The sequence below is a fragment of the Apis florea genome, unplaced genomic scaffold (assembly GCF_048593485.1).
Source record: "Apis florea isolate Af1SG1 unplaced genomic scaffold, ASM4859348v1 contig_2835_pilon, whole genome shotgun sequence".
Classification (NCBI taxonomy): Eukaryota; Metazoa; Arthropoda; class Insecta; order Hymenoptera; family Apidae; genus Apis; species Apis florea.
The window spans coordinates 391,114-418,690 of record NW_028256652.1 but is presented as its reverse complement, the minus strand read 5'-3'; the positions used below and the strand labels follow the sequence as shown (position 1 = coordinate 418,690).

Below are 27,577 nucleotides of genomic sequence, written 5' to 3'. Positions count from 1 at the left end.
ATTTCTTTACAATAGATCTTTCAAACAAGAATTTAAATTAATTAAAAATATTATCAAGTAATTAACATGTTATATTATTTATATAATAAAGTTCATTAGATGAATAAAATATTTTTCTTATTAATATATTATTTCATTAAATTTATATATTGTATAGAAATATATATTGTATATTGTATAGAAATTATTATTAAACTGATACTATAAATCATCGAAATGATTTCCTTATTGGCAATTTATTCGAAGATTATTAGATAAATTATATTTGAATCTGAAGCATCATATGATAACACTAAGAAAAACAATATGTAATTCGTTCCATTCACATAACATCATCATCCGCATGCTGATAGGCGTTTCGATTAAGCGCAAAAATTAATCGCTCCTCCTATTTCTCCACCTCTTGTTTACAACTTGTTGTAGAATCGCTTCAAGCTATAATTTTCTCCATAATCAGCCAATCAAATATTACTGGATTATTAAAATTTATTGGAAATAGTATAATAATCATAATAATAATCATTTTGTTTATTAATTATTTTTGCCATTAATGAAGTTTATTATTATATGTTATAATTTTCCAATTAATATTATTTTAAGATTATTTAATTTTTATTTTTAAATGGTACAAATATGCATATAATAATAACAAATATGACTTATTTTTAAACATTTTATCTGTGAAATATTAATTGATAAAAAATTATGTGATGAAATCTCATGATATTATAATAAAACAAACTATTTGAAATTTGTATTTGTTTAAATATAATATAATAATATGTAACATAATTACACCTATATAAAATTATATAAATATTTTTCTTATAATAAAATTAATTAATATTATTAATTCAATAATAGTAATAAATTTCTTATTACTATAACAAATCTATAAAAACATTATTAATAATTATATTATATTTAACTACATATATCAATAAATATTTATTATTATATTTATTATTTTAGACAAGAAGAAATTTTTAAAAAGGACATTTAATTTTCTAGGCCAAATCATTTAATTTAACTTCAAAGTTTTTTATATCTTAAAAATGATTTTTAATATATTATATTATGCAATATTATTATTAAATAATTTACTTTTAACTGCAATTCAGTATTTAAAAATATGAAAATCTTCATTTTCAAAAAATTTTTAGACATTTTTTAGATATATATATACATTTTACATATAATATGTACATATAATAAACATATAACAAATTTTAAATATATACATTTTGCTTTCTCTAATTTAAGTACAGAATCCTTGCTATTATTGCAAGAATAATAAAAACATATAGAGAAAGCTATATCTTGGTCAAAGTAAAATAATCAAAAATCACAAAAAATTATCACATACTTTTTTATCTTCTATTCATTTCACATTTTTCGACTTCATCTATTTCATTCAATATTTTTGGATGAACAAATAACTTACAGCCAATTTTTCTTATTGATAGAGATATCGTGGTCAGAAAAAATGATAGTTGCGGAAATGCATTTTCGTCCATCGCGGTATTTCAATAGGAAACTCTTGACCGATCGTGACTCGCGTTGTCTCCCTATTGCATCAGAATGACTCCTCGTTACCTCTTAGATACCTGTAGATGTAGTTGTACGACCTTTGCTTAATGTTTGTTAAGCGATTGAAAGATGAAGAAGAAGAGTGATAGAAGAATATAATATAAACCTGATGAAATTGGGAATTCTTCTTTTGCTATTGGATATATTTTTTGCAAAATTTTATAAAATTTATTCGAAAATATAGCAGAAGCTATAAAAATTAGAATCATTATAGAGTATTAAAACAAAATGTTAAAACAAAATGTTAAAAATCATATTAAGATTTTATATTAATTTAATTTTTAATATGCTTCCAATAAATAATAATATAAAGAGATTATGGTTTTCTTATTTAAATCGTTATATGAATAATAAATAAACAAAGAAACGATTTATATTATGATAATCTTTAATTTTTTTTGTTTATTTAACATCTTTTATAATTATGTTTGTAATTATATATAGAAAACTCTCGAATATTTTGTCGCAATATTTATGTATATACATATGAAATTTGTATATTCATTAAAATCATTTTCCTTTTCATTGTTTCCCGTTAAAATTTATAATCGTTTAAAAAATTTTACAAGAGTTACATCATGGAAAAGAAAGATTGGTTATTGCATCATTTAAAGAGAAAGGATAAATGCACATTATTAAGTATGGTAACTTACAAGTCAATGAATGCATCATTTCCTTTTATGCGATTATGGAAAATTCTTCACTCTTTCTTTTGTATGTCACTATTATTAAAAAACAATCGATTAAAAAATGTGAAACATCATATTATTGATATTTATGATATCTTCAAACCGATAACTGCGTAAAAAAATAAATAATTAAAAAATAACACATTTTAACATATTAAATAATATTATTATTTTTAAATAATAAATATTCATAGAAATTATTAATATTTCTTCATCTTGAATTGAATATCGATAAAAAAATATGAAAAAATAAAATATATGAAGAAAGAAATCGATGAACTTGTCTCCAGGTCTTTTAATAATAATATTTTATCGCACGAGGAAAAAATACAAAAGCTATAAATTATGCAATCCTGTCTTCATAAAAAAATTTACATTTCTCATTTATAAAAGAACTATTATCGATAAACTTAGGATGAGATTCTAAAAATATTCTTTATAGATCTTAAAATTATTATTTTTTATTTTGCGCATTTAATCATAATTTTTACTTTTATCACTTTGTAATTTCCGTTAATTTTATTCTTTTCTTTCATTTTTTTATCCAAGCTATATTATCCAAGTTCAATTTTCATATATATAATCCAATAAAATTATATTATTATTATAAGAAACAATTTTACTTAAATTTTCAAAAATCCTTAATAATTTATCATTTTTACTAATTAAATAAATACATTATATTTTATTTATATACATATTTCAAAATCATTATCAACCAATTTTCTCAATTTTTTTTCATAACCAACAAATATGAATAAATAAATATACATAAATACATAATACTAACCATTAGCTTTTTAATTTTCTAGGTTAGAACAAAATTTTATTACATCCATTAAACAAGACTTCTTCATCTCATTTTTCCATTATACTAAACTTAATAAACTTAACAAACAAATCGATGAAAGCGGATGAAATGTTCATTCTCAATGTCTATTCATATAATTGTCGGTTTACAAAGATTATCGTGATGTAATTGCGCATCTGCATGAGCATATTGTCGACATGCGCTGATATCACATAAAAGAAGACAAACGAAATAACACTGGCTCGTTGACATTTTTGCAATTTCACGCGATTTTTTACCATGATTCGCGGTTAAACAAATTAACTGTGTAATTATCACTACGTTCTCTTCAACTACTAGTAAAATTACTAGTAAAATTAAGTCCTCCAATTTTTCTATGTATTTTACAAATCGACAGAATGTTAATAATGTGTGTGCGTGCATATGTGTAAAAAATAATGCGTAGAAAACAGTGTATAACTTGTCTGACAAGTCTTATTAAAATATATATATATATATATAAATCCAAATTATTTTAAATTTATCTATTTTATTATTAATTGTTTTGCAATTTGAAATAATTTTCAGATAGAAAGTAATTAAAAAGTTCGAATAAAAAATGAAAATGATAGTTAACCTCATTAAATTTGTTACGCACTAGTTAATTAAATAAAATATTTGTCGATATTCATATAATTCGATATTCATTTTAAATTATAAATTTTTAAGTATTTCATGATTCTATAAATTGAATACAATATTAATTAACAATTAAATAAAAGGAATTTATATTTTAAACTTTAGCTGAAAACTATTTTTAAAAAACTTATAAAAACATAAAACTTGTTTTATAATAAATTTATTATAAAAATTATATTATATTATTTAAAAATACTTTTAAAAATATCAAATAAATTAAAATAAAATCAAAGACAAATTATTATACAATAATATTAATACATATATTTAGATATATTTATTTATATTTATTTATAAACAAGATAAAGAGTTCTATCATTTTGATAATTTCGACAATTTTATTTTCTTAATATTGTATAAAAATGTAAAAATAAAAATTTAAAAAACTTTAAAAAAAAATCAATAAAATCAGTAAAAGTTGCAAAATCTCAAAAATAATATTCATCCTAATTTATAATCAGCAAGAAATAATATAAAGAAATATATACATATTCACAGAGATCGATTATAATACGTAATATATTAAATATGTAATAAATTATAAATGCTATAATGTTTTGCGCAAAGAAATCATTTTCAATATATCATTTTTAAATAATGCAAAATCAAATCTATATTTTTTTTAAATCTTTATATTTCATCATTTTGAATCATCATATTAATTCATAGAATCGTATTTTACAAAACAGTATGCATTTTATTTTATATTTTTATCTTATATATAAATCTAGGGTTATCTTAATTAAGGATTTAATTTAGGAGTTTTATTTTTTTATTATTTTTATTATTTTTTAGTTTTATTATTTTATTTTATTTTTTTATTAGCAACAAAAATAGAAAAGAATTTTATTATTTTCATTTGCATAATAAATAATAATTGTAACCAATAATGTATCGCAATTAACGCTATTTCATTTAAAAATACATTTGATCGATTTCGAATGTATTTACAGAAAAAATTACAACATTTATTTATTTATGATTCTAATATAAAAAAAAAAAGATGACTAACTGATTAAAGGTAAGATTTTCTCAAAGTATTCATTAATTATTTATGCATAAATCAGAATGACATAAAATTACGTAATTCTATGTAAGTTTTTTATATATAAATATATATATATATATTATAATATTTAATATATTTTTAAAAAAATTTTTATCATTATAATCAAATAGAATTTAAAAATTTAAGTAAGTTACTTGTATTGATAGATTTTATGTATTGAATATTTTCTAAATATTAAAATCTTATACAATTCAAATTACATATTTGTAGCTTGACACTTCATTAAATGAAAGACATTAATGCAATATTCAATAATGTATTGAATAATATGCATATTTGCATATTAAGAAATTATCAAACGGAAAATTAAATTTATCATACATATCATACATATTAGATAAATGGAAATTATATTATAAAAATATTCATTTGGATTGTAATGCGCAATGAGATATTTAAATGTTATGTAAAGTCAAAGTTGTTCTATTTATAAGCTGCAACAAAGTCTGGAAGAATGGAATGCAACTTCTGGTAATATTGTTAATAGACTTCCTAATTTGTATTTTATATAATTAAATTTTTAAATATAGATACTTATATATCTATCTATATATATATATATATAATCTGTTTAAATAAACTTAAAATAATTATTTATTCAGAAAATGAAATTGTAAATTATTTTTTATATTTTTCAGGAATTATATTTTTTCAAATGTTGTACATTGTATTTATACAAAAAAAAAAAGAAATTGATTTTATTAATTTATTATATGAGAATCCTCTTTGTGAATTACTTGTAAATTAAAAACATGTTAATAATGTTTTTATATAGATATCAGTACAAGCAAATACATTTGTGTCTAGCTAAAAAAAATTCTTTGAACATTAATCATTTAATGACGTGTACTGCAAAATTTCAAATCACTTGGAATCTTAATTCTATCTATCACGGATTACATAATATTGATTGAAGAGTCTTCCTCTCTCTCTCTCGCCCAATTTTGATTGAAATAGAAGTAAATAGAGTAAATTAAATATAATTTCAGATTGAGAGAGATTGATTAAAATAAATTTACCATCTGTTCAAATAAATTGCTTGAAAATTGCTTGATTTTAAATAAATTTAAAAATAATTATCAAATTAATATAATTAATATAATATATTAATATAATAATGTATAATGTATCTTTAAAAAAAAAAGCACTATTATTATGTAAATATATAAGATAAGAAAAAGTGTGAAAGGAAAGTATAATCATATAAATTTTTATATTTATGATTTAAGATTCTAAAACTTATTTCAATAAACATTTTATTCATAAATGGCAAGTCTTCTAAATGAATTATGAATGGAACCATTATATTTTTATTTTTCGAGTCCAAAAGAAGATAGAATTATAAATTTTGATATTGAAACAACCACGGAAGAAAAGGAAAGGGAAAAGAAGTGAAGGGAAGGAGAAAAGATGCCTCGAGACGCGATAGCCGGAGGCATCTCTGTATCTTCTGAAATGGCAAGGTCACCGGTAGTTACGTCACCAACTTTCCTCAACTCTTCTCAACACCGAGAAAAGCAAATGTCACAATTAACAAGGACGCTCAGCCGCGTGTACTTACTACGCCTCGAGGCTTCGTTGACCAAACAAGTAATGGGGGTAAAAATTGACCATTTTGCAGATTCGGCTTTCACATTTGGTTATTCGCAACTGATAGCCATAGGTTTCTACATCTTTGTACCAATGAGTCTCTGCGGATCATCCAAGTTACGAAATCGCTAACATCTTGTAAGTGGCTGTTCCACATTTCTTCTTCAGCAAAATAAAAAAAGAATTACAGTTACAAACGATTCATCTCTGGTGGCATATAGTGTTATGATTTTTTAAAACATTAATGAATGAAATATTAGATTTTTTATCTTTTTTAATTATTAAAATTATATTAGATTTGAAATGATTAAGAGATTTACCAATTTTTCTATTTATAGAATGCATTGTAATTTATTTTGTAAAGCTTTTTTTGATATTTTAATGAAAGTTTATTTTTATTTTTGAGAAAAATAAATTTTTTTCTATGGATGTGATTTTTATTAATTTATATATATATATATATATATATATATATATATATAGAGAGAGAGAGAGAGAGAGAGAGAGAGAGAGAGAGACATAGAAAGATTCATATCTGTTATTGAATTAAAAAAAATAAATAAAATACATGATCATATGATAAAATAATTGATAAATAATTTTCTCTTTCAGAATCTTTAAAATTATATTAATATAAATTCTACACGTTTTACTATTTCTTAAATTAATTAATTTTTTAAATTAATAATAATAAAGATAACAAAAATAATAATAGAATTTTGTTAATATTATTCTTATAATGAAAAATGCAAAAATAATCAATTATTAAAATTAGTTTATGAAAAATATTTTTATAATTAATTGATATATATCAACAAGGTACAAGATGTTCACTTATAACATAAAAAGGGACATTGTAGACAAATATAATACTTTGAATATTTGAGCGTATAGGATTATTTTCAAATAAATACACATATTACATCACAAAGTCTCTTACTTAATCCATGATTATGAACTATGCCAGGTGTGTTGCAAATATATTCAAAACTTGAAATTATAAATATAGTTTACCGAAATATAAATATAAAAATTAAATATTAATAAAAAAAATATTCAAATAATTAAAAAATTTTAAATCTTTTAAATTATAGAATTATATTAATAAATATTCCATATATTGAAAAATTATTAATTTTAATATTATAAAACTTTTAATTAATAATTATAACTATAACTATTTATTTTTTGATTATCTATTATAATTAATACTGTTCAATCTGTAAAATAAGTGCACATAGATGAACTTGACGTGACTAGATTCATATATTCTGTAAGAACAGAAACTATCGTTTCTCTGTACAGTGATGCAAAAGGTCCTTGGCATTGCTGACAAAGTTAAACTATAATGAAATTCAACTGAAAGATTATTTTCATTATGATACTTAAATGGCAGGTGCAAATGTCATTTCGATCGCGAATATTTATACATACTATATAATGATTATGCAATCAATTGCATCAAACGGATATACATTATTCAGATATATATTTTACAATAAAAACTTAAAATCTTTTAGTAAAATTTTTTATTTTAATTTATTATTGTCTAATCGAATTCATTTGAAAAAAAAATTTATACTTGCAAAATTAAATTATTAAATTATTAAATAATTATTAAATAATATTAAATGCAAATAATTTTTTGTCTAAAATTAGTTGTAATAAAATTGCAAACTAAAGAATATTTAATTTTTTTATTATAATGCTATTCAATTAGATTATATTTATGTAATAGAGTAGAAATGTATATTTATGTATATTATGAATATTTTATTGAAAAAGTATATACTAAACTTTTGTTTAGAAAAGCTTTTTTGATAAAAGAAAAAAAGATAAAAGAATTTTTTAAAAAAAATTTTTCACTTCAGAGAAATAATATAAAATTTGAAAATAAAAATTTATTAGATTTATATATATGATTATTATAACAAAAATTAATTTTTTTCAAATTTTTTTCATCAAATATACTTCATGAAATATGAATTATTTCCGTATATATAGTGCAAAAATTATATCCAATCTAAAAAAAAAAAAAAAAAAAAGAAATGGAAGAATATATTATTATTATTATTATTGCTATCTATATGCATTTTAACTCCTAAATTTTATTTGAAACTTCTATTGAAACTATCAACTTTCTTAAGATATAAAACGTATCGACAGCATTGAAGACAAACAGCATCAGGCAAAGAATGCAAACGTTCTTCCGAAGAAGAGACACTTGCATCGTTGTATCGCGGATGCGTTCTAGCACTGTTAGGGGAGAGACTGATCCGCGAATCTCCGACAAGTCTAATACCAGGTGGGGATGCAACACCCGCGATTTTCCGACTATATAAAGGCAGATGCACCGTGGATCCTTGGTGTCACGTATCACTCGTCGTTTAAGGACGAAGGGACAGAAGTCCAATTTACACGAAGAAGTTCTTGCCATGAAGACGGTGGGTTTCACAGTCAAATCTAAAAAAGAAGAAATCATAACATTAGGCGTCGCGTGAACGTTCCACATTTCCTCGCACAGATAGGGATCACCCGATGATTTCAGCCGCAGACTCCGAAATTTTTTTTTACGTAACAGTGAAAGTGAAGAGGACTGTGACATTTGTGTACGATGTTTCACGCACTGACGATTAATCATAATTTCGCTGCGCGACGATAACAGTTCATTGAGAATCTTGTATAAAATATGGAGATTCGAGTTAAATCGTTATACATTTCGTCGTTAAAATTGATGAATTTTTATATTGTGACATATAATCTTATATTTTTTGACTGTATGTGTGCGTTAAGGTAATATGACCATAATAATTTATAGTAATTTATAATTTATAAAAATAATAGTTTATAAAAATAGCGTTGTAAATAGTAGGAACATCTTCGAACATTAAAATCTTAAGGATCGCTATATTCTGGATCATTCGAATGTCAAAGAATTCATTCGAAAAATCTAAATTCCAATATGAAATAAAAAATTCTAGTTATATAATAAAGTTGAAACATCTTCAAGTGATGATGAACCTGGAATTGAATAAATTTGCTGAGTTTTGAGATTTATATTTTTAAAATATAAAATAATTGAATTGCAAGATATTTACAATATATATTTTTACATATATTATATATATTTATACATATATTACAATATATATTTTAACACATGATTGTATCAAAATAATACAATCAATTATTTTCAATCTGAAAAAAATGTAACTTAAATTATAAATTTTAAAAACTATACTTATAAATATAAAGTTATAGAAATATAATAATACTAACAAAAATTTAATACTTCCCCAAAATGAAAATCAAAAATAGTTAAATTATTATAAAATAATTAATCTTTCTTTATATACAGATCCTTATCTTCGTGACAGTAATAGTGGGAGCTTTTGCAGCGCCCCAAGGTAATCCAAATGAAATCACGATAATAAAGCAGGAAGAACAAAACAACATTGGAGTAGGTGGATATCACTTTAGTTATGAACAGAGCGATGGTCAAAAGAGGGAGGAAACTGCAGAATTAAAAAATGAGGGTACCGATGATGAATCCCTCGATGTTACTGGTAGCTTCTCCTTTACAGCACCCGATGGTCATACTTACAGGTAAAATATTAAAAATTAAAATATTAATTGAGGTTAAATTTACTTATTAAAAATATTAAATAAGAAGATATAAAAAATATTAAATATTTTCTTCTTATTATAAGAGCCAAATCACTAAAGACATATCAAAAATTGATTATTTGATTAAAGGGTTGATTACACCGCTGACAAGGATGGATTTCATCCCACCATCAATCTTGTTTCGAAATAAAAAAAATGTAAGATCTGAAATTATGCGCTAACCTTATATAGGACTTCCTGACTATCGATATACGCTAGTATAAGTGTATCGTATATGTTTAAATCGTATGGCACGCTATTCATTTCATTTAATATGCATGATCATTTTTTATGATATTATTTGTATAATTAATTTCTTTTGTTCATTTTTATATACTTAACTATCATGTTTATTTCTATGAACGTTAAATTTGCAATGTGAAAATAGTAATGTTAATAAAAAGAATGTACAAAATAAAATAATCGATTAATAATCGAATGCACTAAATATTTAAACTAAAGATTAAATTTAAAAAATAAATTATCAACAGATTTATACATTTTCTATCAATATTATATAGAATTCTATATTATATATATTATATAAAAAAATTAAATGAAAAATATATAATTAAAATAAAAAAATATTTATTATAATGTTTAATCTAATTTGAAATAAAAAAAAAATAAATAGAATAGAAAATAAATGAAAATATTAATAAATATTTATTTACGTGATATAAATAATTATGACTTGATACTTCTAGTTGTGAAATGCGTGCCAATGAAAACAAATAAACAAATTATTTCACATATAGTTCTAAGAAACTACTGGTAAATATATTAAACGAGACGCTAGAAGTTCCAATCCATTTTTAGTGAAGCGACGACGAAGCATTCATTTACGCATTTTAAAATTTGCGTAAAAATGAGATTTTTTTTACAATTATATTGTATGTATGTAATAAGATATGAATTGAGCAAATAAATATATATACAAATCAGTATGTGCATAATAATCTGCATAATAATCCCATAAATATGGATATGTAACAGAAACAATTAATTTTATTCAGGACAATTTTTTTTCATAAATAAATTTTCAGAATTTATTGATAAATAAATAATAAATAAATGATAAATATGATAAATAAAAATATTGGGATTTATATTGGGATAAATAATTTGATTTTTTTTATTTTAAATATTTAATTTTAACACTATAAAATAAAATTTTTATATAAAAAAGTAAAAAATATAAAAATTTAGATATAAAATTTATGATTTTTAAGCAATACTATCTTTTATAGCAAAAAAAGTATTTGTATATATGCATTTGTTATGGTTATATATTTGTTAGTAACGATTTTAATATACTATGATTTTGCTATTTACAATATTACATCATTTTAATACTATTATTAATAATATTATTTAATACTTTAATTATAAAGAAAATAATTAAAAATTTCAAAATATTCAAATAACCTACAAAAATTCTGATCATATTAATATTATAATTACATTAATTCATTAGAATGCATTAAATTTATAAATATTTTAAATTTTACATAATTCATAACATTTTAAAATTGTAGTAATTCAAACTTATGTATATTTTTCTATATTTTTTTGTTTTGCGTTTGAAGATTAAATTATATAAAATCTCTTCGATTTTGTAAAACATTGAATCTTTCTCTTTCTTTCTCTCTTTACAAAAAAAATGCTTCTTTTATATATATTTATTTTTATTAGAAGCATTTTTATTCAATTAAAATCTAATATATGATTATTTGTTATTAATTATATATTGAAATCGTGTTATATCCACAATAAAAAATAACTATTACAAACAATTAGTATTATTAATTTTTAGCAAAATATTTTTTTTCATGATTTATCATATTTATAATATATAAATTTTAAATATAGATAAACTATTTTTAATTAAAAATTAATTGCATTATTTAGTATACATAAGTATACATTATGTATAAATGTATACACGCATTATATTAATAATAAGCGTACTTCAATACGCTAAGATTTCTTTTTTTTTTTTTTTATTATAAAACGAAAATTAGAATTTTTATAGAAATTATTATGATAATGTTGATGGTCCACCCCAAGCATGTATCAAATTTAATGTTTTATTAAGTTTAGAACACCATTCTAATCTATCTTCTTTTGTATCAGCTGATAAAAGATGCCTAAAAATAATTCAAGATCAATTAATTTTATAATGAAATAAAATTTAAAAATATAATACTTACCTAATTGTTGTAGTTGATCCATTTTTGACCATAATCAAACTATCAGTATCTTCAGATTCAGCAATTCTAATTGTTTCAAGTAGAAAGGTATTAGGACGCGCACAAATATCACGAGAAACTAATCCAACATTTGTTGTATTAACACCTATATACATAATGATGAGTTATATTTTAAATCATAACAAAATATATTTTAAATCACATTAAATATAAATATATAAAGATATAACAAAAATCATAAATAATTACTTTGTAAATCTAAGCTTCCAATTGGAGTCTTTTTTCGTTCGTCATCAGGATATTTCCAATATGATAAATTAGAACCTTTGAGTAAACACCATCTACGATGCCAAGCACCAAAACCAGATATATCTTCAAACATTGTAAGAAATCCTCTATGTTCAACTGCTACCGAAAGTTCACATGAAACATGCATTTGTAATCGACCTTCCAGTGGGGATTGCGATGGTACCTATAAATTTTTAAGTATAATCTTTTTAATCCCTTACAACAACGAGTGAGACTCGTGGTAAGAAATTTGAGCCAAAAACTATAAGCACGAGCTTGACTCGAGGTACTTCATTCGAACCAAACGTAAACAACAGCTAACCTGACAAATGATCGAACTTCTGGTTTATTGTGATCCGAGAAATCGAGAATTAACGGGTAGGACAAAAGATTATCTTTATCAAATCTTTATCAATCAATTCATATATTTCATATATTTATTATATTATATTATATTATATTTACCTTATTCAACGTGAATTGTTGTCGATGTATCTCTTTCAAACTAAAAATAACATAACCAGATAGTTGAAAAGCTGGAGATCTAACAGCAGATGGTCCAGCTGGGCTTTGCACACTAGGTATCACCAATCGACTTTCTTGTTTTAAAAATTTTTTTGGTGTTTTATTCACCAACTGCAAAATATTTATAAATATTTAATAAAAATCTGTAATTATATAATATAAATATATAATAAAGTAAAATATGAATTTACCTTTTTATTACAATTATTGCTATTAATACTACTTCCATTACCATTATTAATATGATATTTGATTTCATGCGGTAACATTTCGGGTTGTGTTTGCAATGAATATATTTCAACAGTAATTTTAAAATCACTGTATAAATCATTTAATTTTAATGTTGATGGAAATCGAAGGCATGAATCACCAGGTTCTACTATAACTACTGGTGTAGCAACTATTTCTTCTAAATGTCGCATCAAACAAACAAAATGAAGACATGTATCTAGAATTGAAAATTAAAAAAAATAAATTTTTAAAATTTAAATATTATCTTTAATATTATCTAGGAATATTTTACTTACTTGTACCTATGTTACGAAAATAACCTTTTTTAAAAGGTAAAGTAATAGCAGAAACTGTTAGAGAACCACTTTCTTGTACTTCTGGTGATCCTGGACTAACAGGTTTTAAGGTACCTTCTACCTTTAATCGTTGAACTTCATTTAATGCAGCTTGCCGTCTATGAGCTATTAGAAAATGTTTTTAATTACTATATAACTCGTGAAAATACTTTTAATATAAAAATATATATAAAATTACTGGCAACAAGTAATAATCTTTCTCCTTCAACTTGTTCCCTGGAACCATTAAATTCTACAGTAGAAGTACATAAATTCAGTGCTTGACTAGCTTGACCAATAATCGTTTGCTGTTTGCATACTTCATCTAACAATCGTTTTATTTTTTCTTCTACCAAAACTATTTCATTTTTAACATTAAATTGTACATCAGAATAAGTATCAGTAGATTCCTGTGTTCTTGATATTATACGTACTGGTGTTTTTGGCGTCTAAAATCAATTTAATTTTAATTTTAATTTTACATTTCAAATTTAAAAAATTTAATTTTAATTTTAAAAATTACTATATATTTTTACTTAACTCACTTGAGATTGTTGTCGTCTATAAAAACTGACACTATGCATTAGTGGTACACAATTTTCTCCATCTACAATATATGGCTCATCTTTTTTAGGAGATGATGAAGAGATTTCTTTCATAGGTGAACGATATGATAATCTTAAAAAATAAAAAATAATTATTATTACAATTATCAAATTTATAAGTATTAAAATTATATGAGATATTTAATTTTTACATTTTTGTAACTTACCCTTCTCTATGTTTGAAATTTGAAGTTACTGATGCACTCTTACCACCTTTATTTAATTTGGGAGGAGTTGGTCCTTCTTCTGTATAAATATTTCCACTATGTATTTCTTGTTGTGCAAGACATTCATCTAAATATTCATCCATTTCATCTAATACTGAAATATCGGAAGTTGTACTATCTGGATCTGGATCAATTGATCTCTATAATTAATAATTAAAATATTAATTAAAATAATTAAAATATTACATATATATATATATATATATATATATATATATTTATGAAATATAAATTAATTAAAGCATAATATTAAGTAAAGCATATATTAGATTACAAACAACACAATTGTAAGAAAGTAAGATATTTTATTGTAGTTGATACTGCTGAATCAAAATATATTCTGTATTTTATATTAATTGTCTTTGACAATTTATCTTTGATAATTAATTGTTTTTTGAATGTTGCAAAAATTAAAAGTCTAAAATTCTTATATATAATTATTAAATTGAAATATATTATATATACTTTTTTGCTTAGAAAAGACTGTTCATTTACAGCACGTAAAATACTTCTACCAAGACTAGTATTCACATCTTCACTTTCTTCTTCACTTTCAGTCTCAATTCCATTATCCTACAAATTCAATGTATAACAGCTATAAAAATCATATGAAATATAATATTTTTAATTATAATATTATGTTTTATTATCAGTCATTCTTACATGTACATAATATTCAGCCTCTGTTCCAGTTTCTGTATCAGTTTTTTCATCTAAAGTAGCAGTTTCTGCTTCTGTACTATTGACAGTATATTCTGTATCTGTTTCTGTTGTATTTTCAATTTCAGAAAGATTAGGATAAAGATGTCCAGGTTTAGGTGGAGCAACACGAATACGTTTAATTTCAGATGCTACTTTTACTTGTTGTGTTTTTATTGGACTTCCTACAACTATTATATATAAAAAATTAAAATTAAATATACAAAAAATATCAAAATTATATATTATTATATGAATATTTACCTTGTCTTTTACTTGATTCGGAATTTTTATTTTGAATTGGAATTGATTTTTCATTAGAAACCTGTAATTGTGGAGGAGGTGGTGGAGGAGGTGGCACAGCATGATCCTATATATTTAATGCTTATTATCTTTTTTTTATGAATAAATTTAATAAAATAAAAATAAAATATCTACATACAGGCGCAGGTGTTGGTTTTACTGGACAAACTGGAGAATTTTTAGGTGAATTTGATTTTCCTTCACTACTTTCACTAGTTCTAATATATGAACCAGCAGCTGCTTGTGCCATTTCTTTATTCCTATTAAAACGGGAACGTAACATATCCAATTCACGTTGTCTTTCTAAATAAGTATTACGTAAAATATTATTTTCTAATTCTTGTATATTTAATCCTTGTTCAAATTTTTCTCGTTGAATATTAACATTAACAGCACTATTGGGAATATCAGTTTTAACTCGTTCCTTTACTATAACAAAATATTATATATAAGTTATATAATAACTAAACTATTATTTTTTAGTCACAATAATCCATATTTTTGTATTTATAATATAAAAAATACCTGTATTGTTTATATATGTTGATGAATTACTTTTATCTTTTTCTTGTAATTTTTTTGGTGGGATAGACATAGTAAGAGGTGCCTTAGGTAATAATGGTGCTTCTCCTTTATTTTTTTCAAAAAGTGCCATTCTTTCAGAAAGTGTCATTTGAATAGGATCTTTTACTTTTGCTTCTGTATTTTTAGATTCAAATAATGAAGCTTTGCTCAATACAGAACCTGGACTAGATTGAGTAGAATTTTTAGGAGAATTACCAACTCTAGGTGTTAATAGAGCATTATTTGTATTCAATATTGCATTTTTTGATATTTTTCCTGGAGTACTAGGATTTTTTATGTCGGTATGTTTTGAAAAATCTTCTATTTTCTTATTACGTTTTTCTTCGCGAACTATGGTAATAATTTCTTGACTTTGTGAAAGATGTTTTGGTGATGAATTTGGAGAATCTACATCTTTTCCTTGAGAACAAGCTTTATAATCATATATAAGACGATTATCGCTTTTTGTACGACTAAAACCTTGTGCTTCCTATAAATAATATTTTAATTTGGCAAATTTACTTATTTAGAATAAATTTTCATCTTCAATATAATTATTATATATAAAGATTGATAAAAACTGATTTAGAAAAACTTTAGATATATACAATAAAAAATTATATTTAAAATACTTACTAATGTTTCCAATATAGTTTTATCCCATTTTAATTGTTTTGTAGAACAAGATTCTTCTTTCTTAAAATAAATATCTTTACTGTTATTATTTCCTTTAATATACCCACTTGTGCTTGGTTGTGGTTCTAATATCTGTTGTGATTCTGAGGTAGATTTTACTTGCACATTCAATTTTATTTGTTTTTTATCTGTTTTATTATCTGATGATTTAGTCTATAAATTATTTATAATACCCATAATCAATTAATAAATTTATTTATTAACGTATATAAACTATTAGTTATTATTAATATTGGAACATACCAAAGTTGGATGTGAAAGATCATCTTCCCAGTTATTAATTGTTGAAGCAAGAGCTGCTAATCTATCAAGTCTAGCTCCTCTTTTAGATGGTTTCTGTTCAGTAACTTCTTCTTCTGCATTAAATTTTTCTTCAGTTCTATGAATTGGAGAACTCAATTCTCTGCTACTATCATCTAAAAAAAAGAATATATTATATTTCTTATAAATTAAACTTATAAATATTGTTTGATTTTATAAAAATAACAATATAAAATAATAATAACAAAGAAAATAATAAAGAAAGAAATAACATAAAAGTAAAACAATTATATTTTATATTTTATATATAATTATAATTATATATAATTATAATTATAACAAAACTTTTGTATTTATTAATCATATAGAAATGATATAGAATAAGATATATTAATATAAAATAGTGAAACAAACTAATTTGAATCAAACTATACTATGCAATGTAACTTACCAGAATACAGCTTACCAAGCCTTTGTAATTTTGCCTTTACATTATAAAGTCCAATTTCTCCATTTTCTTTATTTATATGCTCATTATTTTCATCAGTAGTACATTTAGATGTAGATTTTCGTGGAGATTTTATTGGAGATGTAACATCTATTGATATTTTGATAGGCGATTTAATTGGAGATTTGCTCTTAGCAACTAATAAAAAAATAATAATCTTAATATTTAATATATTTATATGTATTTATATTTATATTTATATATTAATGTATTTTATTTTATAATAATATTATATTTTATAAACATGAATAAATTTAATTTATTATTATTATTATTATATAATAATATAGATAAAAAAATTATTAATTTTAAATATTGTTACTTGTAGCTTGAGCTAAAATAGCATTTGCATCCTTCAAAGGACTACGCCTTTTTTTTACATCATGTCCAGCATTTGATAATTTAATATCTAATTTTTCCCTTCTTGACTTTGCTCGCTCCAACATTCGCTGTTTAGTTAAATCAATTTATTTTTATTTCAAAATTATTTAATTAAAAATATTAATAAATAAAAATAAATAATTCATATAGTAATTATATATGATATATATATTAATAGTTATTATATATTATAATAAAAATATTATGATATTATCTCAATGAGTTTATTAAAATTTATATAAGATTGATTAAAATTTTATTAAATTATATAAAAGTAAAAAAATAAAAGATTTAAAATTTTCTTTTAAAAAATGAAAATAAAAAATAACGATAAAATAATAAAAACAAAAAAAAATAGTGAATAAATGTTGATTAAAATTTTATTAACAAAAAAAATATTTTAAATATTAACCATAGATATTTTTTCAAATTCTACAAATACTTATTATCGTTATATTTGTGCGTTGCAATTAAAAGAGTCTTACCTGAGTGAATGCGTCCATGGTATATTAAACGATATTATTTTTATTTTAACCAATTCTTTATAATTATTTGTGCTGACAAATACAATATAATACTACTAAATAATTATCGTTTCAATGATACAGTTTTAACTCAAAGAAAATAATATAATATATGAAAAAACTTTCGAATAATTCAAACATGACAAGAAGCGTCATACAAAGATCAACCGAAAAATCTTCGTGGGATTGGAGCAACTGCAAAGCTATATATAAAACGTCATTAAACCTGTATTCAAAGAGGGGCAATGTACGTTTACATAGGTCAATTTGAAATGGGATGTTTTTATTGGTTAATGGAATAAGAAGTATTTTTTACAATAAATAAATATAATCTAATATAAAAATTAGTATTTTAAATTTGAAAAACAATTTTATATAAAATTAACTTATATTATTCTTTAGATATAAAAAATTTTAGATTCTTTAGATATCAAAAATTAATATTAAATAATACATAATAATTTATAAAAAAATATTTTTAAAAAATTATATATCATAATTTATTTAAAATAAATATTTTTATGTAAATTAAAATTTCTAATAAATTTAAAAATAATTTTAGAAATTGAGAAATTGATATCTTTATTTTCGTGTAAAATATTATTTAAAATTACAGATATATTTAATCTATACAATTAGGAATGTATCAATTTTATGAATCTTTATTTTCAGACATGGGATGATTCATCACCAGTGTCAGCTGCCATAGCTTCACGATTTTCATATGCCCAAAATCCATGAAATTCTATTAAGATACTGACCATTGTATCACCCTGTCCACTAGAAAATATGAAATAAAATATAAAATAGATAATATAAATTACAAATCTTTGGTATTTTTTTAAAAATCATAATTTCAAAATTATAAATAAATTTATTATATACCATGATAATAAATCCTGTAATGTAATTTTACATGGATCTGCTGGTTTTACCATATCAAATATTTCATCTTTAACATCTTCAAAACTCACTGGTTCTTGACCATGCATTGTCATTTGTTCTTGTATAGCCTGAAAGATTTAAGTTTGAAAAATTGTATTAAAAAAAATTTTATACAAATATCTAGATTACATACATAATATTATGCAAATTAGCTAATACAAAATGTACATACACGAAAAAAGTAATTAAGACAAAAAGTATCCAAATAACCACGATTATTAATATCAAGAATTCTAAATAAGTAATGTAAGCTTTGAGGTTCATGTCGATTTTCTAATGCTAAAACAAAATCTAAATATGTTTTATAATCCATTTCTCCTTCATATGTTAAGCATTCTTGAAATACTCTTTCCAAAAATACTCCAGTTAATGTTCCTGTGCCATATCTATTAAAAACAATTTATTATGATTATAAATTAAATTTATAAGTTTTATCATTTTATTTAAATTACCCTGCAAGTTCTTCTTTATTAAGCATTCCATTATGATCTCTATCAAGATTTAAATATTGTCCATAAACTTTGAGAGCTGATGGAGCTGAAAACCAGTTTGCTTCTTGTAAGTCTTTGGGTAAATCTTCATCTCTTAATTCTAAGAGATCATCAAGAAAACTACATGCCAAAATATCTTGTATTCTAACTCTGCCAGTTCTAAGAGGATCAAGAAAAAATAAAAATTTTCTTACTGCTGTACAAACATAAAATGAATGAAACGATTTCTCAAGTCCTTCAAGTTGAGGTAATGTTGGTATTAATTCTAAAATATAGTTTTCTAAATCCTGTAAAAAACAAACAATAAAAATTGGATTTTGTTATCAATTGTAACAATTTATATTAACACAATATATTGACTGTATTATTTATAATAAATGAATATTTTGTATTATATTATATTTTTAATTAACAAACACTTTAAATAAAATTTGTTTAATAATATATATATATATAAATTACATAAATGCAAATTGCAAGAGTATGGATAGAATAAATACTGCATTATATATGATTTATAGAATATGGAAAATTTAAGACAGTGAACATTTTAATTAAAGTACTATATAATATATAATAATATTTACTGATTCTCTTAAATATCCTTGACCAGTAACATCATATAAGGAAAGTCCAATTCTTGTTTGGTGTAACCAAACTTTTCTCATAACATAGTTAAAAAGTGCCATTATACTAATTCTACCATGAGGATCACCTTGTTGTAATTTAGCAAATACAACTGCAGTAAAATATGGACTACATTTTGCACCAGCTAATTTACCAACTTTTTTAAAATCTTCATAATTAATTAATTGTTCTTCTCCTGATAAAGGTGGACTATGGTGTTTATCTAATAATACCCACAATGCTTTAAGTTCATTATTATCTAGTAATTGTCGTGAACGTCTTTGTAAAAATAATGCTCGTGTTTCTTCTCGTAATTTTTGTGGTAAAATTTCATCTTCTTTTGGTAACTGAAATAATGAGAATTATGAAAAAAATTGTTTTAAAATCTCATATATTTTGTATTTATATTACCTTAAAATAAAATTTAGGAATCACTTTATACGTTAAATCTTTATCTTTAGCTTTAGCGCCCTTCCATTGTTCATATATTTTTTGAAAATATTCATCTTCCTTTTTCTCATTTTCTTCCGATATTGTTTTTGCTACAATCATTATAATACTAATATTAAAATTATATTAAAAATAAGTAATTATTAATATATAAATACATTTATTACCTGTTGTACATTTTCGTAATATTGCCTCTAATTCCATTTGTTTCTCAAATAATTCGTAACTTATAACCTTAGATCATATAAAGATAAAATCATTTATATGATATACATGAACAAAATAATGATGAAAGTTTTTATTTTCAAAGCAATGTACAAATATTTATAAAATGCAATTTAATAATTTTTAAATCTGAAATATATATATATATTTTTTTTTACTATGCGTTGATTCTTATAATTTTAATAATATAATTTAATGCTTATTATAATATATTACAATATATATCTTGGAAATTTAAAAAAATTAAATTTGAAAATAAATTTGATAGCATTCAATTTGTAATTATATCAAATTTTTATAATTTATTTTAATAAAATTTAATTTAAAAAAATAATAAAAATAATATATAGATATTTAAAGAAAAATTATTTATTATATATTATTTATATATTATGTTATAATTATTAATTGCAAAATATAATAGTTGGTAAATTTACTTTTTATGTAAAGTATTTCAAGATGAGGTAAGTATGAAATATATATATATATCGCTCTCTGTTTCTACCACTTTTTTGTCGTTCTTTATAATTCTTCGTATATTACATTTGCATCATTATTAATAATAATTAATAATTATTCAAAAATTCATAGACAAATATGTAAGTTTATTTGTATATAACTATTTGTAATACGTATTCGATACATTGTGAATTATTTTTTGCTCATAAAATATCATTTTCTCTTTCTTTTTCAATTTGATTCGTGAATCTTTATATAAAAAAATGTGTCTATTAATTATATATTGTCTAAAATTGTAAAGTGTTACGCGTGCAAAATCTAATATCACAAATTTAATAGAAAAATAATTAACTAAATTTAACAAGAGTACGAAAGAGAAACATGTTTTGCAACACGATATAATAATAGATCGCCATTTATCTGATGATATTATATATATAGAATTACCAAATAATAGATAAATAATGTTAAATTTCATTTATGGGACTTGAATAATAATTTTTTCTTCTCACTCTTACCGGATCATTCTCGTTAGAAAAAGTTAAAAAAAGAAAAGTAACAATTGTTTGAAAAGTAACAAATCGATTGCAAAATTAATAAATATTTTAATAATTATTCTTAAATACACATCCCTTTATTTTGAAAATACAACTTTTTCAAATTCGGACAGATAACTTTTTTTTTATTTAATATATAAACTAATAAACTAATAAATACTATTCTTCACACATTAGTTTCCCTTCTATTATTTCATAGCATAGAATTTGTATTTCTTTTAGTAAAACTGTGTAATTATATAATATAAATATATGTATAAATTGTAAATTACAATAGTAATTATTACATAGATAAACAAGTACAAATTATTCACAAAAATTAATTCATAAAATAAGTATGTATAAATATTACTGATTATTTTATATGTATATATTTATTACATATAAATTTATTCAAATAATTTAATTTTTCATATTTAAATTTTATATTTTTATAATTTATTAAAATTATTCTAAATTTAATTAAGTAATACAATTTACAAATTTTTATTTTTTTAAACTAAATTTTTTAAATTATTGCATCTTTAATTCCAAAATCTTGAAAAATTATTTTATTTTCGTTTATTTCATTACAAAAAGGATTTCCTTCAAACGTTATTTCTTCTAAATTTTTTAATAATAATAAATATTGTATTTCAATTTTATTCTGAAATATAATATTACTCATTATTATTCAATATTTATTCAATATATTTAATAAATTACTTACTGTTAAACAATTATGAGCAATATATAATTTTTGTAATTTTTGTAATGGTTTTATAAATTCCAATGATTTTATTTTATTATATTCAAGAGATAAAAACTTCAAATTATTATTTTCAATAAAATCTTCTACATTTAATAATTCAATTGCATTGTAATCCAAAGTTAGATATTCCAGTGTAGAACAATGAGTTATTTCTGAATATTTCATATAAATTTATAAAAAATAATGAATTTCATATAATTATGAAATTGTATTACATATTAATATAAATATATATATATAATAATATAAAATACTACCATTTATATTCTGAAGATAATTATTGTTTAAAAATAGATGTTTTATTACTGGTAATTTTTGTTTAGTAATACTCATTACTGATTTAATGCAATTATGATCTAAAAATAAAGTGTATAATTTTGGGAATGTATAATTATTTTTTTCATAATTATTTCCATTAAATGTTTCAAGACAATTATAACTTAAACATAATGTGCGTAAATATTTAAAAGAATGAAGACCGCATAAATAAGTTATTCGATTTTTACTTAAATCTAAACTTTCTAACAGTGGTAGAAATTCTGCTGAAAGATCCACCTAATACATAGAAGAATTTAATAAATGAATATTATAAAATTGACAATATGTTTTAATTAATAACATACTTTTGATAAAGAACAATCAACTAGACTCAGTTGTGTAATATTTGTTAAGTGATCTGTTGCATATATTGCATTTAACATATGTTTATCAAATTTATTACCAAATATACATCTTGCCTCAGAAATATCAGAATTTCGTACATATTCTCCAGAAATATACTACTAGTAATATTATAATCATATGCATTCATATAATTTTTAACTATTTTTTATAAATAATTCAAAATAATTAAAGATTTTACTTACTTCAATATTAGTTAAATGAAATATGATAAATTTTTTATATAATTCATCTGTACTTATAGGATTATTACAAAAATCTATAACATGCAATGTTTGCCAAGTTTTAATATTTTCTATTTGTGCTATGTTCCTTATTTTATTATTCCCACAATAAAATTCTTGTAAGGTATAAAATGTTCCCATTGATTCTAAATTTGTTATTAGATTATTAGTCAAATCTAAATATTTTAATGTTGGAAAATTATCTTGAGTAAAATTATCTAGCACTGAAATAAAATTATTTCCAAGATTTAGTTTGATCAGATGTTTTAAAGGTTTTATAGAAGGAAATGTAGGCAATAAACAACAAGTAGCACAAAATTCTTGCACATTTCTTGCTCTTTTCAAAATGTTTAATGCTACAGTAAAATTATGTGATATATGAATGTATTTTGCTTGTTCTATATTTTTTTTTTCTAGTAATTTTAATCCTTCTATATTTTTTAATATACTTTGTTTTAAATAAATTAACTTGTTACGTCGTTTGTTATTTAATTTACACATACCAAATGCACAAGGAAAATAAATTTGAGGAAAATTAAGATTTTCACATTTATAATTATTAATAAACTGTAATTTTGGTAAATTTATATGTAATAAATGTTCAATTAATTGTGGATCAATAACATCATCAAAAGGATTATTATATATCTTCAGTTTATACATGTTAGGTATATAAGTTGTAAAAATATTAATACATTCAAAACAATACATTAACATGTTCCATGATATGTCTAGTTCTTTTAGCATAGATAAAGTTTTTTTAATATGTAATAATTTTATGTTATTAAAACTTATATTTAATATTTGTACGTTTTTTATAAAATCTGAATTTGGAAATTCATTTAATTGATTGTAAGAGATATCAAATTCTTTTAAGTTAGGCAAATTTAAATCTATATCTATTGCATTTATCTTCTGTCCAGAAATACATATTCTTACAAGATTATATATTCCAATTTTTTTATCAATATTAATATATTGCATAATATTAGAATTAGATAAACATATAAATGTAGTGTCATCTGTTGTACATGCAGTTACGGGATTTTTATGTTCTTCTTCCTATAAAGTATTTATAAATTTTTTGTAAATGAAATTTTGAATATCATAAAAAATATATTAAAGATATTGTAATGATAAAAATTATTACTTTTTTTAATTCATAGAATATATATTCATACTCTATTACAAATATAGGATTTTTTATATTTGTATTCATCATTTTAAATACCTGACAAATTTCATTTGAATTGTTTTCATAATTTCTATGTTTTATATGTAAACAATCATATACATTATCTACTCTATATGAAAATATAAATTTTTATATTTTTATAATGGAAAAAGTAATATTAAAATAATATATAAATATTATAATTATTACTTTTCAATAGAGTTAGAAATTGGTGTTTGTATGAGCACACAAACACGGCTTCTTTCATAAATATTGTAAAGATTTAGAGCATTGTTATTTTTCTTTTTAGGAAATACTTTATTCAACCAATTGCAATCTGCTGCTGCTAAACAATTAGTTACTGTTATTTCTTCCTATTAATTAAAATATTTATTTTAGAATTTATTTTTTAAAAGAAGTGAAATTTTATTATATAATTATAAATAAAGAAATATAAATACTTTACTAAATAAGTCATTTTGAAGAAAGGTAAAAGACCATTTCTGAATGTCTGTTATTCCGGGTATAGCTAAAATTCTTAAAATCATGTTGCATTCATCCGATTGTAAACTTTTATTTTTGGTAATATTGAACAAGTCAATTTCTTTACTACTTATTTTTGTTACCTTATGTAATCTTAAATCTGTTATACCTATGCCACTGTTTAAAATGAAAAAATTATTATAAATATTTTATAGTTTAAAAATTTCCACTATTGTAATTGAAAATATACTTTACATACTTTTTTATAACTGAACACAATGATGCTTGTAAAAATTGTTTACATAATTGAATAACTGTGTTTTCTGAAGTAGTATTATATTCAACAAAATTTATATTCCCACAATAATTTATATTAAGTAACAATTGTTGTTGCAAAATCTGATATATAAATAGCATTAGCATTGAATTACCAAAAGTAATTCACTTTAGATAATTTAAAAAAAAACAAATAATTAAGTCATTATTATACTTTAGATTGCAAGATTAGATTTTCTCCCATTTCCTTGATTTGTTTTTTGTTTAATTTCATTTGCAATATTATATTTTGCGATTCATCATATGCTCTATATTTTAAATACTTTTCATCATTCTTTATAATAAACAAAAAATAATTAATAACTTACTAATAATTAAAATAATTATATTACACTATATAATACCTTAAGTATTTTTTCCATTCCAATTGTATATAATTGATTTTTAAAATAATGCATATTTTTTTTATATTCCCTATATTTATATTTCAATAAACTCAAATTTATATTTAACTGCTTATGAAAAAATACATTATAATATATTATTTGTTTTCTAAAAATAAAATTTTATTTCTTAAATCTCATTCATAAATATTATATTATTATTATATATGATTAAACATAATATAAATACTTGAAAAAATGATTGATCCAACGTCTTTCTTTTTCACATATTTTGTAATGATCTAATTTTTTAATATGTGGTAGATAATGAATAAGATACATACGATAATTGCAAGAAGTTACCAAAGGACAATTTCCATATAATGGATCCGCAAATACTAATGAATCTAATTTTTGCAAGTGTGCCAAATATTTTATGTCCTTAGTAGATGAAAAAATATATTAACATATAAATATTATTAATTATATATATTATTAATATAAACATAAATATTATTTATTTAAATATTTTATATACCTTTATAATGCATAAAGGATTTCCTGATAGATTTAAACTACATAATTCAGATTTTCTCCAGGATATTTTATTTATTCTTTCCAACTTATTATTAGCTAAATTAAGCTCTTGTAACCATGTTAATGTATTTAAATTCTATATTAATGAATTATATATTAATTTAATTAATATATTAATTTATATATTAATGAAATATAAGTAAAATAGAAATATGAAAATAAATAGATGTACCTCAAGTTTTTGTATATTGTTTCCTGATAGATGTAAAATGTTCAAATGAGAACAAGTTCCTAAATTTGGTATATAAGATATTTCATTGGAATATAGATAAAGTTTTTTCAATAAACAATTTTCTTTAAAAGATGGTATCTCCTAAATAAATCAAATTTTAATTCGTAATATTTCATTAATATTGAATTATGTTATTACCTTAATACCACATTCAACGATCCATAGTTCTTGCAATTCAGTTAATTGCGAAATTGCACTAAAAGAAGTAATGTCTCGTTGACCGATTATAATTAATGTTCGAATATTTTGTTTTAAAAGCAATAGTTTTTCAAACGATATAATTGTAGAATAAAATAAACATAATTCACGTTTATTATTATTTCTCTTCTTGCCTACAAATAATTATTTATTAAAAGTAGTTTTATTTTTTTTCACATATTTTTATTACCTTTATTATCCATAAAATCATCCATTATCTTATTTATGATTAACCTTTATTTATTAACGATTAATCTTTATTTACTAATAGCAATTGTTTCAAATTTCATCTTTTCATATTGAAATATATTCAAAAATTTTTTTAAATTATTAAACTAATTAATAATTTAATATTAAATTAAATAATAATT

The 27,577-nt window shown here is 21.4% G+C and overlaps 5 protein-coding genes and 4 long non-coding RNA genes across 15 annotated transcripts; 3 read left to right on the top strand and 6 right to left on the bottom strand.

The window, feature by feature from the left end:
- Positions 1-217: 217 nt before the first annotated feature.
- LOC147657795 (uncharacterized) lies at positions 218-3,370 on the bottom strand. The gene is made up of 4 exons (XR_015291770.1): positions 3,070-3,370; positions 2,244-2,312; positions 1,445-1,607; positions 218-471 (listed from the first exon to the last, which is right to left on the bottom strand). It is a non-coding gene; the product is annotated as an uncharacterized LOC147657795 (long non-coding RNA).
- Positions 3,297-6,104, top strand: LOC147657794 (uncharacterized). The gene is made up of 3 exons (XR_015291774.1): positions 3,297-3,397; positions 5,048-5,308; positions 5,476-6,104. It is a non-coding gene; the product is annotated as an uncharacterized LOC147657794 (long non-coding RNA).
- Positions 6,105-6,472: 368 nt separating this feature from the next.
- CPR28 (cuticular protein 28) lies at positions 6,473-11,038 on the top strand. The gene is made up of 4 exons (XM_003692269.3): positions 6,473-6,565; positions 8,594-8,871; positions 9,786-10,033; positions 10,184-11,038. The coding sequence occupies exons 2-4, from the start codon at positions 8,776-8,778 to the stop codon at positions 10,242-10,244; spliced, it is 405 nt and encodes a 134-aa protein (XP_003692317.1). The 5' UTR covers positions 6,473-6,565; positions 8,594-8,775; the 3' UTR covers positions 10,245-11,038.
- LOC147657793 (uncharacterized) lies at positions 8,309-9,625 on the bottom strand. Its single transcript, XR_015291778.1, has 3 exons — positions 9,526-9,625; positions 9,007-9,448; positions 8,309-8,890 (listed from the first exon to the last, which is right to left on the bottom strand). It is a non-coding gene; the product is annotated as an uncharacterized LOC147657793 (long non-coding RNA).
- Positions 11,039-11,222: 184 nt separating the features above from the next.
- LOC100871260 (anillin) lies at positions 11,223-18,664 on the bottom strand. The gene is made up of 19 exons (XM_086907203.1): positions 18,415-18,664; positions 17,871-17,997; positions 17,492-17,686; positions 17,023-17,195; positions 16,720-16,932; positions 16,045-16,573; positions 15,659-15,948; positions 15,481-15,586; positions 15,181-15,407; positions 14,983-15,090; positions 14,458-14,657; positions 14,231-14,363; positions 13,885-14,134; positions 13,647-13,811; positions 13,311-13,567; positions 13,060-13,230; positions 12,556-12,778; positions 12,307-12,451; positions 11,223-12,243 (listed from the first exon to the last, which is right to left on the bottom strand). Exons 1-19 carry the CDS (start codon positions 18,430-18,432, stop codon positions 12,135-12,137), a joined length of 3,639 nt encoding a protein of 1,212 aa, XP_086763329.1. The 5' UTR covers positions 18,433-18,664; the 3' UTR covers positions 11,223-12,134.
- Positions 18,665-19,009: 345 nt separating this feature from the next.
- LOC147657791 (serine/threonine-protein phosphatase 2A regulatory subunit B'' subunit gamma-like) lies at positions 19,010-22,451 on the bottom strand. 7 transcript variants are annotated; one of them, XM_086907197.1, is made up of 8 exons: positions 22,169-22,451; positions 21,134-21,200; positions 20,928-21,058; positions 20,477-20,863; positions 19,851-20,176; positions 19,571-19,784; positions 19,339-19,466; positions 19,010-19,233 (listed from the first exon to the last, which is right to left on the bottom strand). In XM_086907197.1, the coding sequence occupies exons 2-8, from the start codon at positions 21,168-21,170 to the stop codon at positions 19,122-19,124; spliced, it is 1,335 nt and encodes a 444-aa protein (XP_086763323.1). In that variant the 5' UTR covers positions 21,171-21,200; positions 22,169-22,451; the 3' UTR covers positions 19,010-19,121. The 7 variants fall into 7 exon arrangements, with proteins under 7 accessions (XP_086763323.1, XP_086763320.1, XP_086763325.1 ...); XM_086907194.1 differs by having other exon boundaries at positions 21,134-21,320; positions 22,169-22,436; XM_086907199.1 differs by having other exon boundaries at positions 22,098-22,397.
- LOC147657792 (uncharacterized) lies at positions 19,447-20,283 on the top strand. The gene is made up of 2 exons (XR_015291768.1): positions 19,447-19,644; positions 19,898-20,283. It is a non-coding gene; the product is annotated as an uncharacterized LOC147657792 (long non-coding RNA).
- On the bottom strand, positions 22,426-24,655 carry LOC147657790 (uncharacterized). The gene is made up of 3 exons (XM_086907277.1): positions 23,825-24,655; positions 22,728-22,853; positions 22,426-22,434 (listed from the first exon to the last, which is right to left on the bottom strand). Exons 1-3 carry the CDS (start codon positions 24,608-24,610, stop codon positions 22,426-22,428), a joined length of 921 nt encoding a protein of 306 aa, XP_086763403.1. The 5' UTR covers positions 24,611-24,655.
- A 720-nt stretch (positions 24,656-25,375) lies between these two features.
- On the bottom strand, positions 25,376-27,421 carry LOC147657789 (leucine-rich repeat-containing protein 9-like). The gene is made up of 9 exons (XM_086907280.1): positions 27,397-27,421; positions 27,147-27,340; positions 26,949-27,089; positions 26,718-26,852; positions 26,430-26,620; positions 26,201-26,348; positions 26,011-26,130; positions 25,780-25,919; positions 25,376-25,697 (listed from the first exon to the last, which is right to left on the bottom strand). Exons 1-9 carry the CDS (start codon positions 27,419-27,421, stop codon positions 25,475-25,477), a joined length of 1,317 nt encoding a protein of 438 aa, XP_086763406.1. The 3' UTR covers positions 25,376-25,474.
- Between the last annotated feature and the right edge of the window lie 156 nt (positions 27,422-27,577).

What these genes read in the sequence shown, in the direction of transcription:
- CPR28 (XM_003692269.3), top strand. Translation starts at nt 8,776, where the DNA reads ATGCACCGTGGATCCTTGGTGTCACGTATCACTCGTCGTTTAAGGACG. An exon ending in AAGTTCTTGCCATGAAGACG is followed by an intron (nt 8,872 to 9,785) that starts GTGGGTTTCACA and finishes CTTTATATACAG; the next exon opens with ATCCTTATCTTCGTGACAGT. An exon ending in CCCGATGGTCATACTTACAG is followed by an intron (nt 10,034 to 10,183) that starts GTAAAATATTAA and finishes ATTTGATTAAAG; the next exon opens with GGTTGATTACACCGCTGACA.
- LOC100871260 (XM_086907203.1), bottom strand. An exon ending in CGAATCAAGTAAAAGACAAG is followed by an intron (nt 15,408 to 15,480) that starts GTAAATATTCAT and finishes TATATATAATAG; the next exon opens with TTGTAGGAAGTCCAATAAAA. An exon ending in ATAGACGACAACAATCTCAA is followed by an intron (nt 14,135 to 14,230) that starts GTGAGTTAAGTA and finishes AATTGATTTTAG; the next exon opens with ACGCCAAAAACACCAGTACG.
- LOC147657791 (XM_086907197.1), bottom strand. Translation starts at nt 21,170, where the DNA reads ATGGAATTAGAGGCAATATTACGAAAATGTACAACAG. An exon ending in AAGGATATTTAAGAGAATCA is followed by an intron (nt 20,177 to 20,476) that starts GTAAATATTATT and finishes TGTTTTTTACAG; the next exon opens with GATTTAGAAAACTATATTTT. An exon ending in GTCTTAATTACTTTTTTCGT is followed by an intron (nt 19,467 to 19,570) that starts GTATGTACATTT and finishes TAAATCTTTCAG; the next exon opens with GCTATACAAGAACAAATGAC.
- LOC147657790 (XM_086907277.1), bottom strand. Translation starts at nt 24,610, where the DNA reads ATGCTAAAAGAACTAGACATATCATGGAACATGTTAATGTATTGTTTT. An exon ending in TTCATTTAACTAATATTGAA is followed by an intron (nt 22,854 to 23,824) that starts GTAAGTAAAATC and finishes ATTATATTTCAG; the next exon opens with AATAAAATTGAAATACAATA.
- LOC147657789 (XM_086907280.1), bottom strand. Translation starts at nt 27,421, where the DNA reads ATGGATGATTTTATGGATAATAAAG. An exon ending in TGGATCAATCATTTTTTCAA is followed by an intron (nt 26,349 to 26,429) that starts GTATTTATATTA and finishes TTTTATTTTTAG; the next exon opens with AAAACAAATAATATATTATA. An exon ending in TTGTGTTCAGTTATAAAAAA is followed by an intron (nt 25,698 to 25,779) that starts GTATGTAAAGTA and finishes CATTTTAAACAG; the next exon opens with TGGCATAGGTATAACAGATT.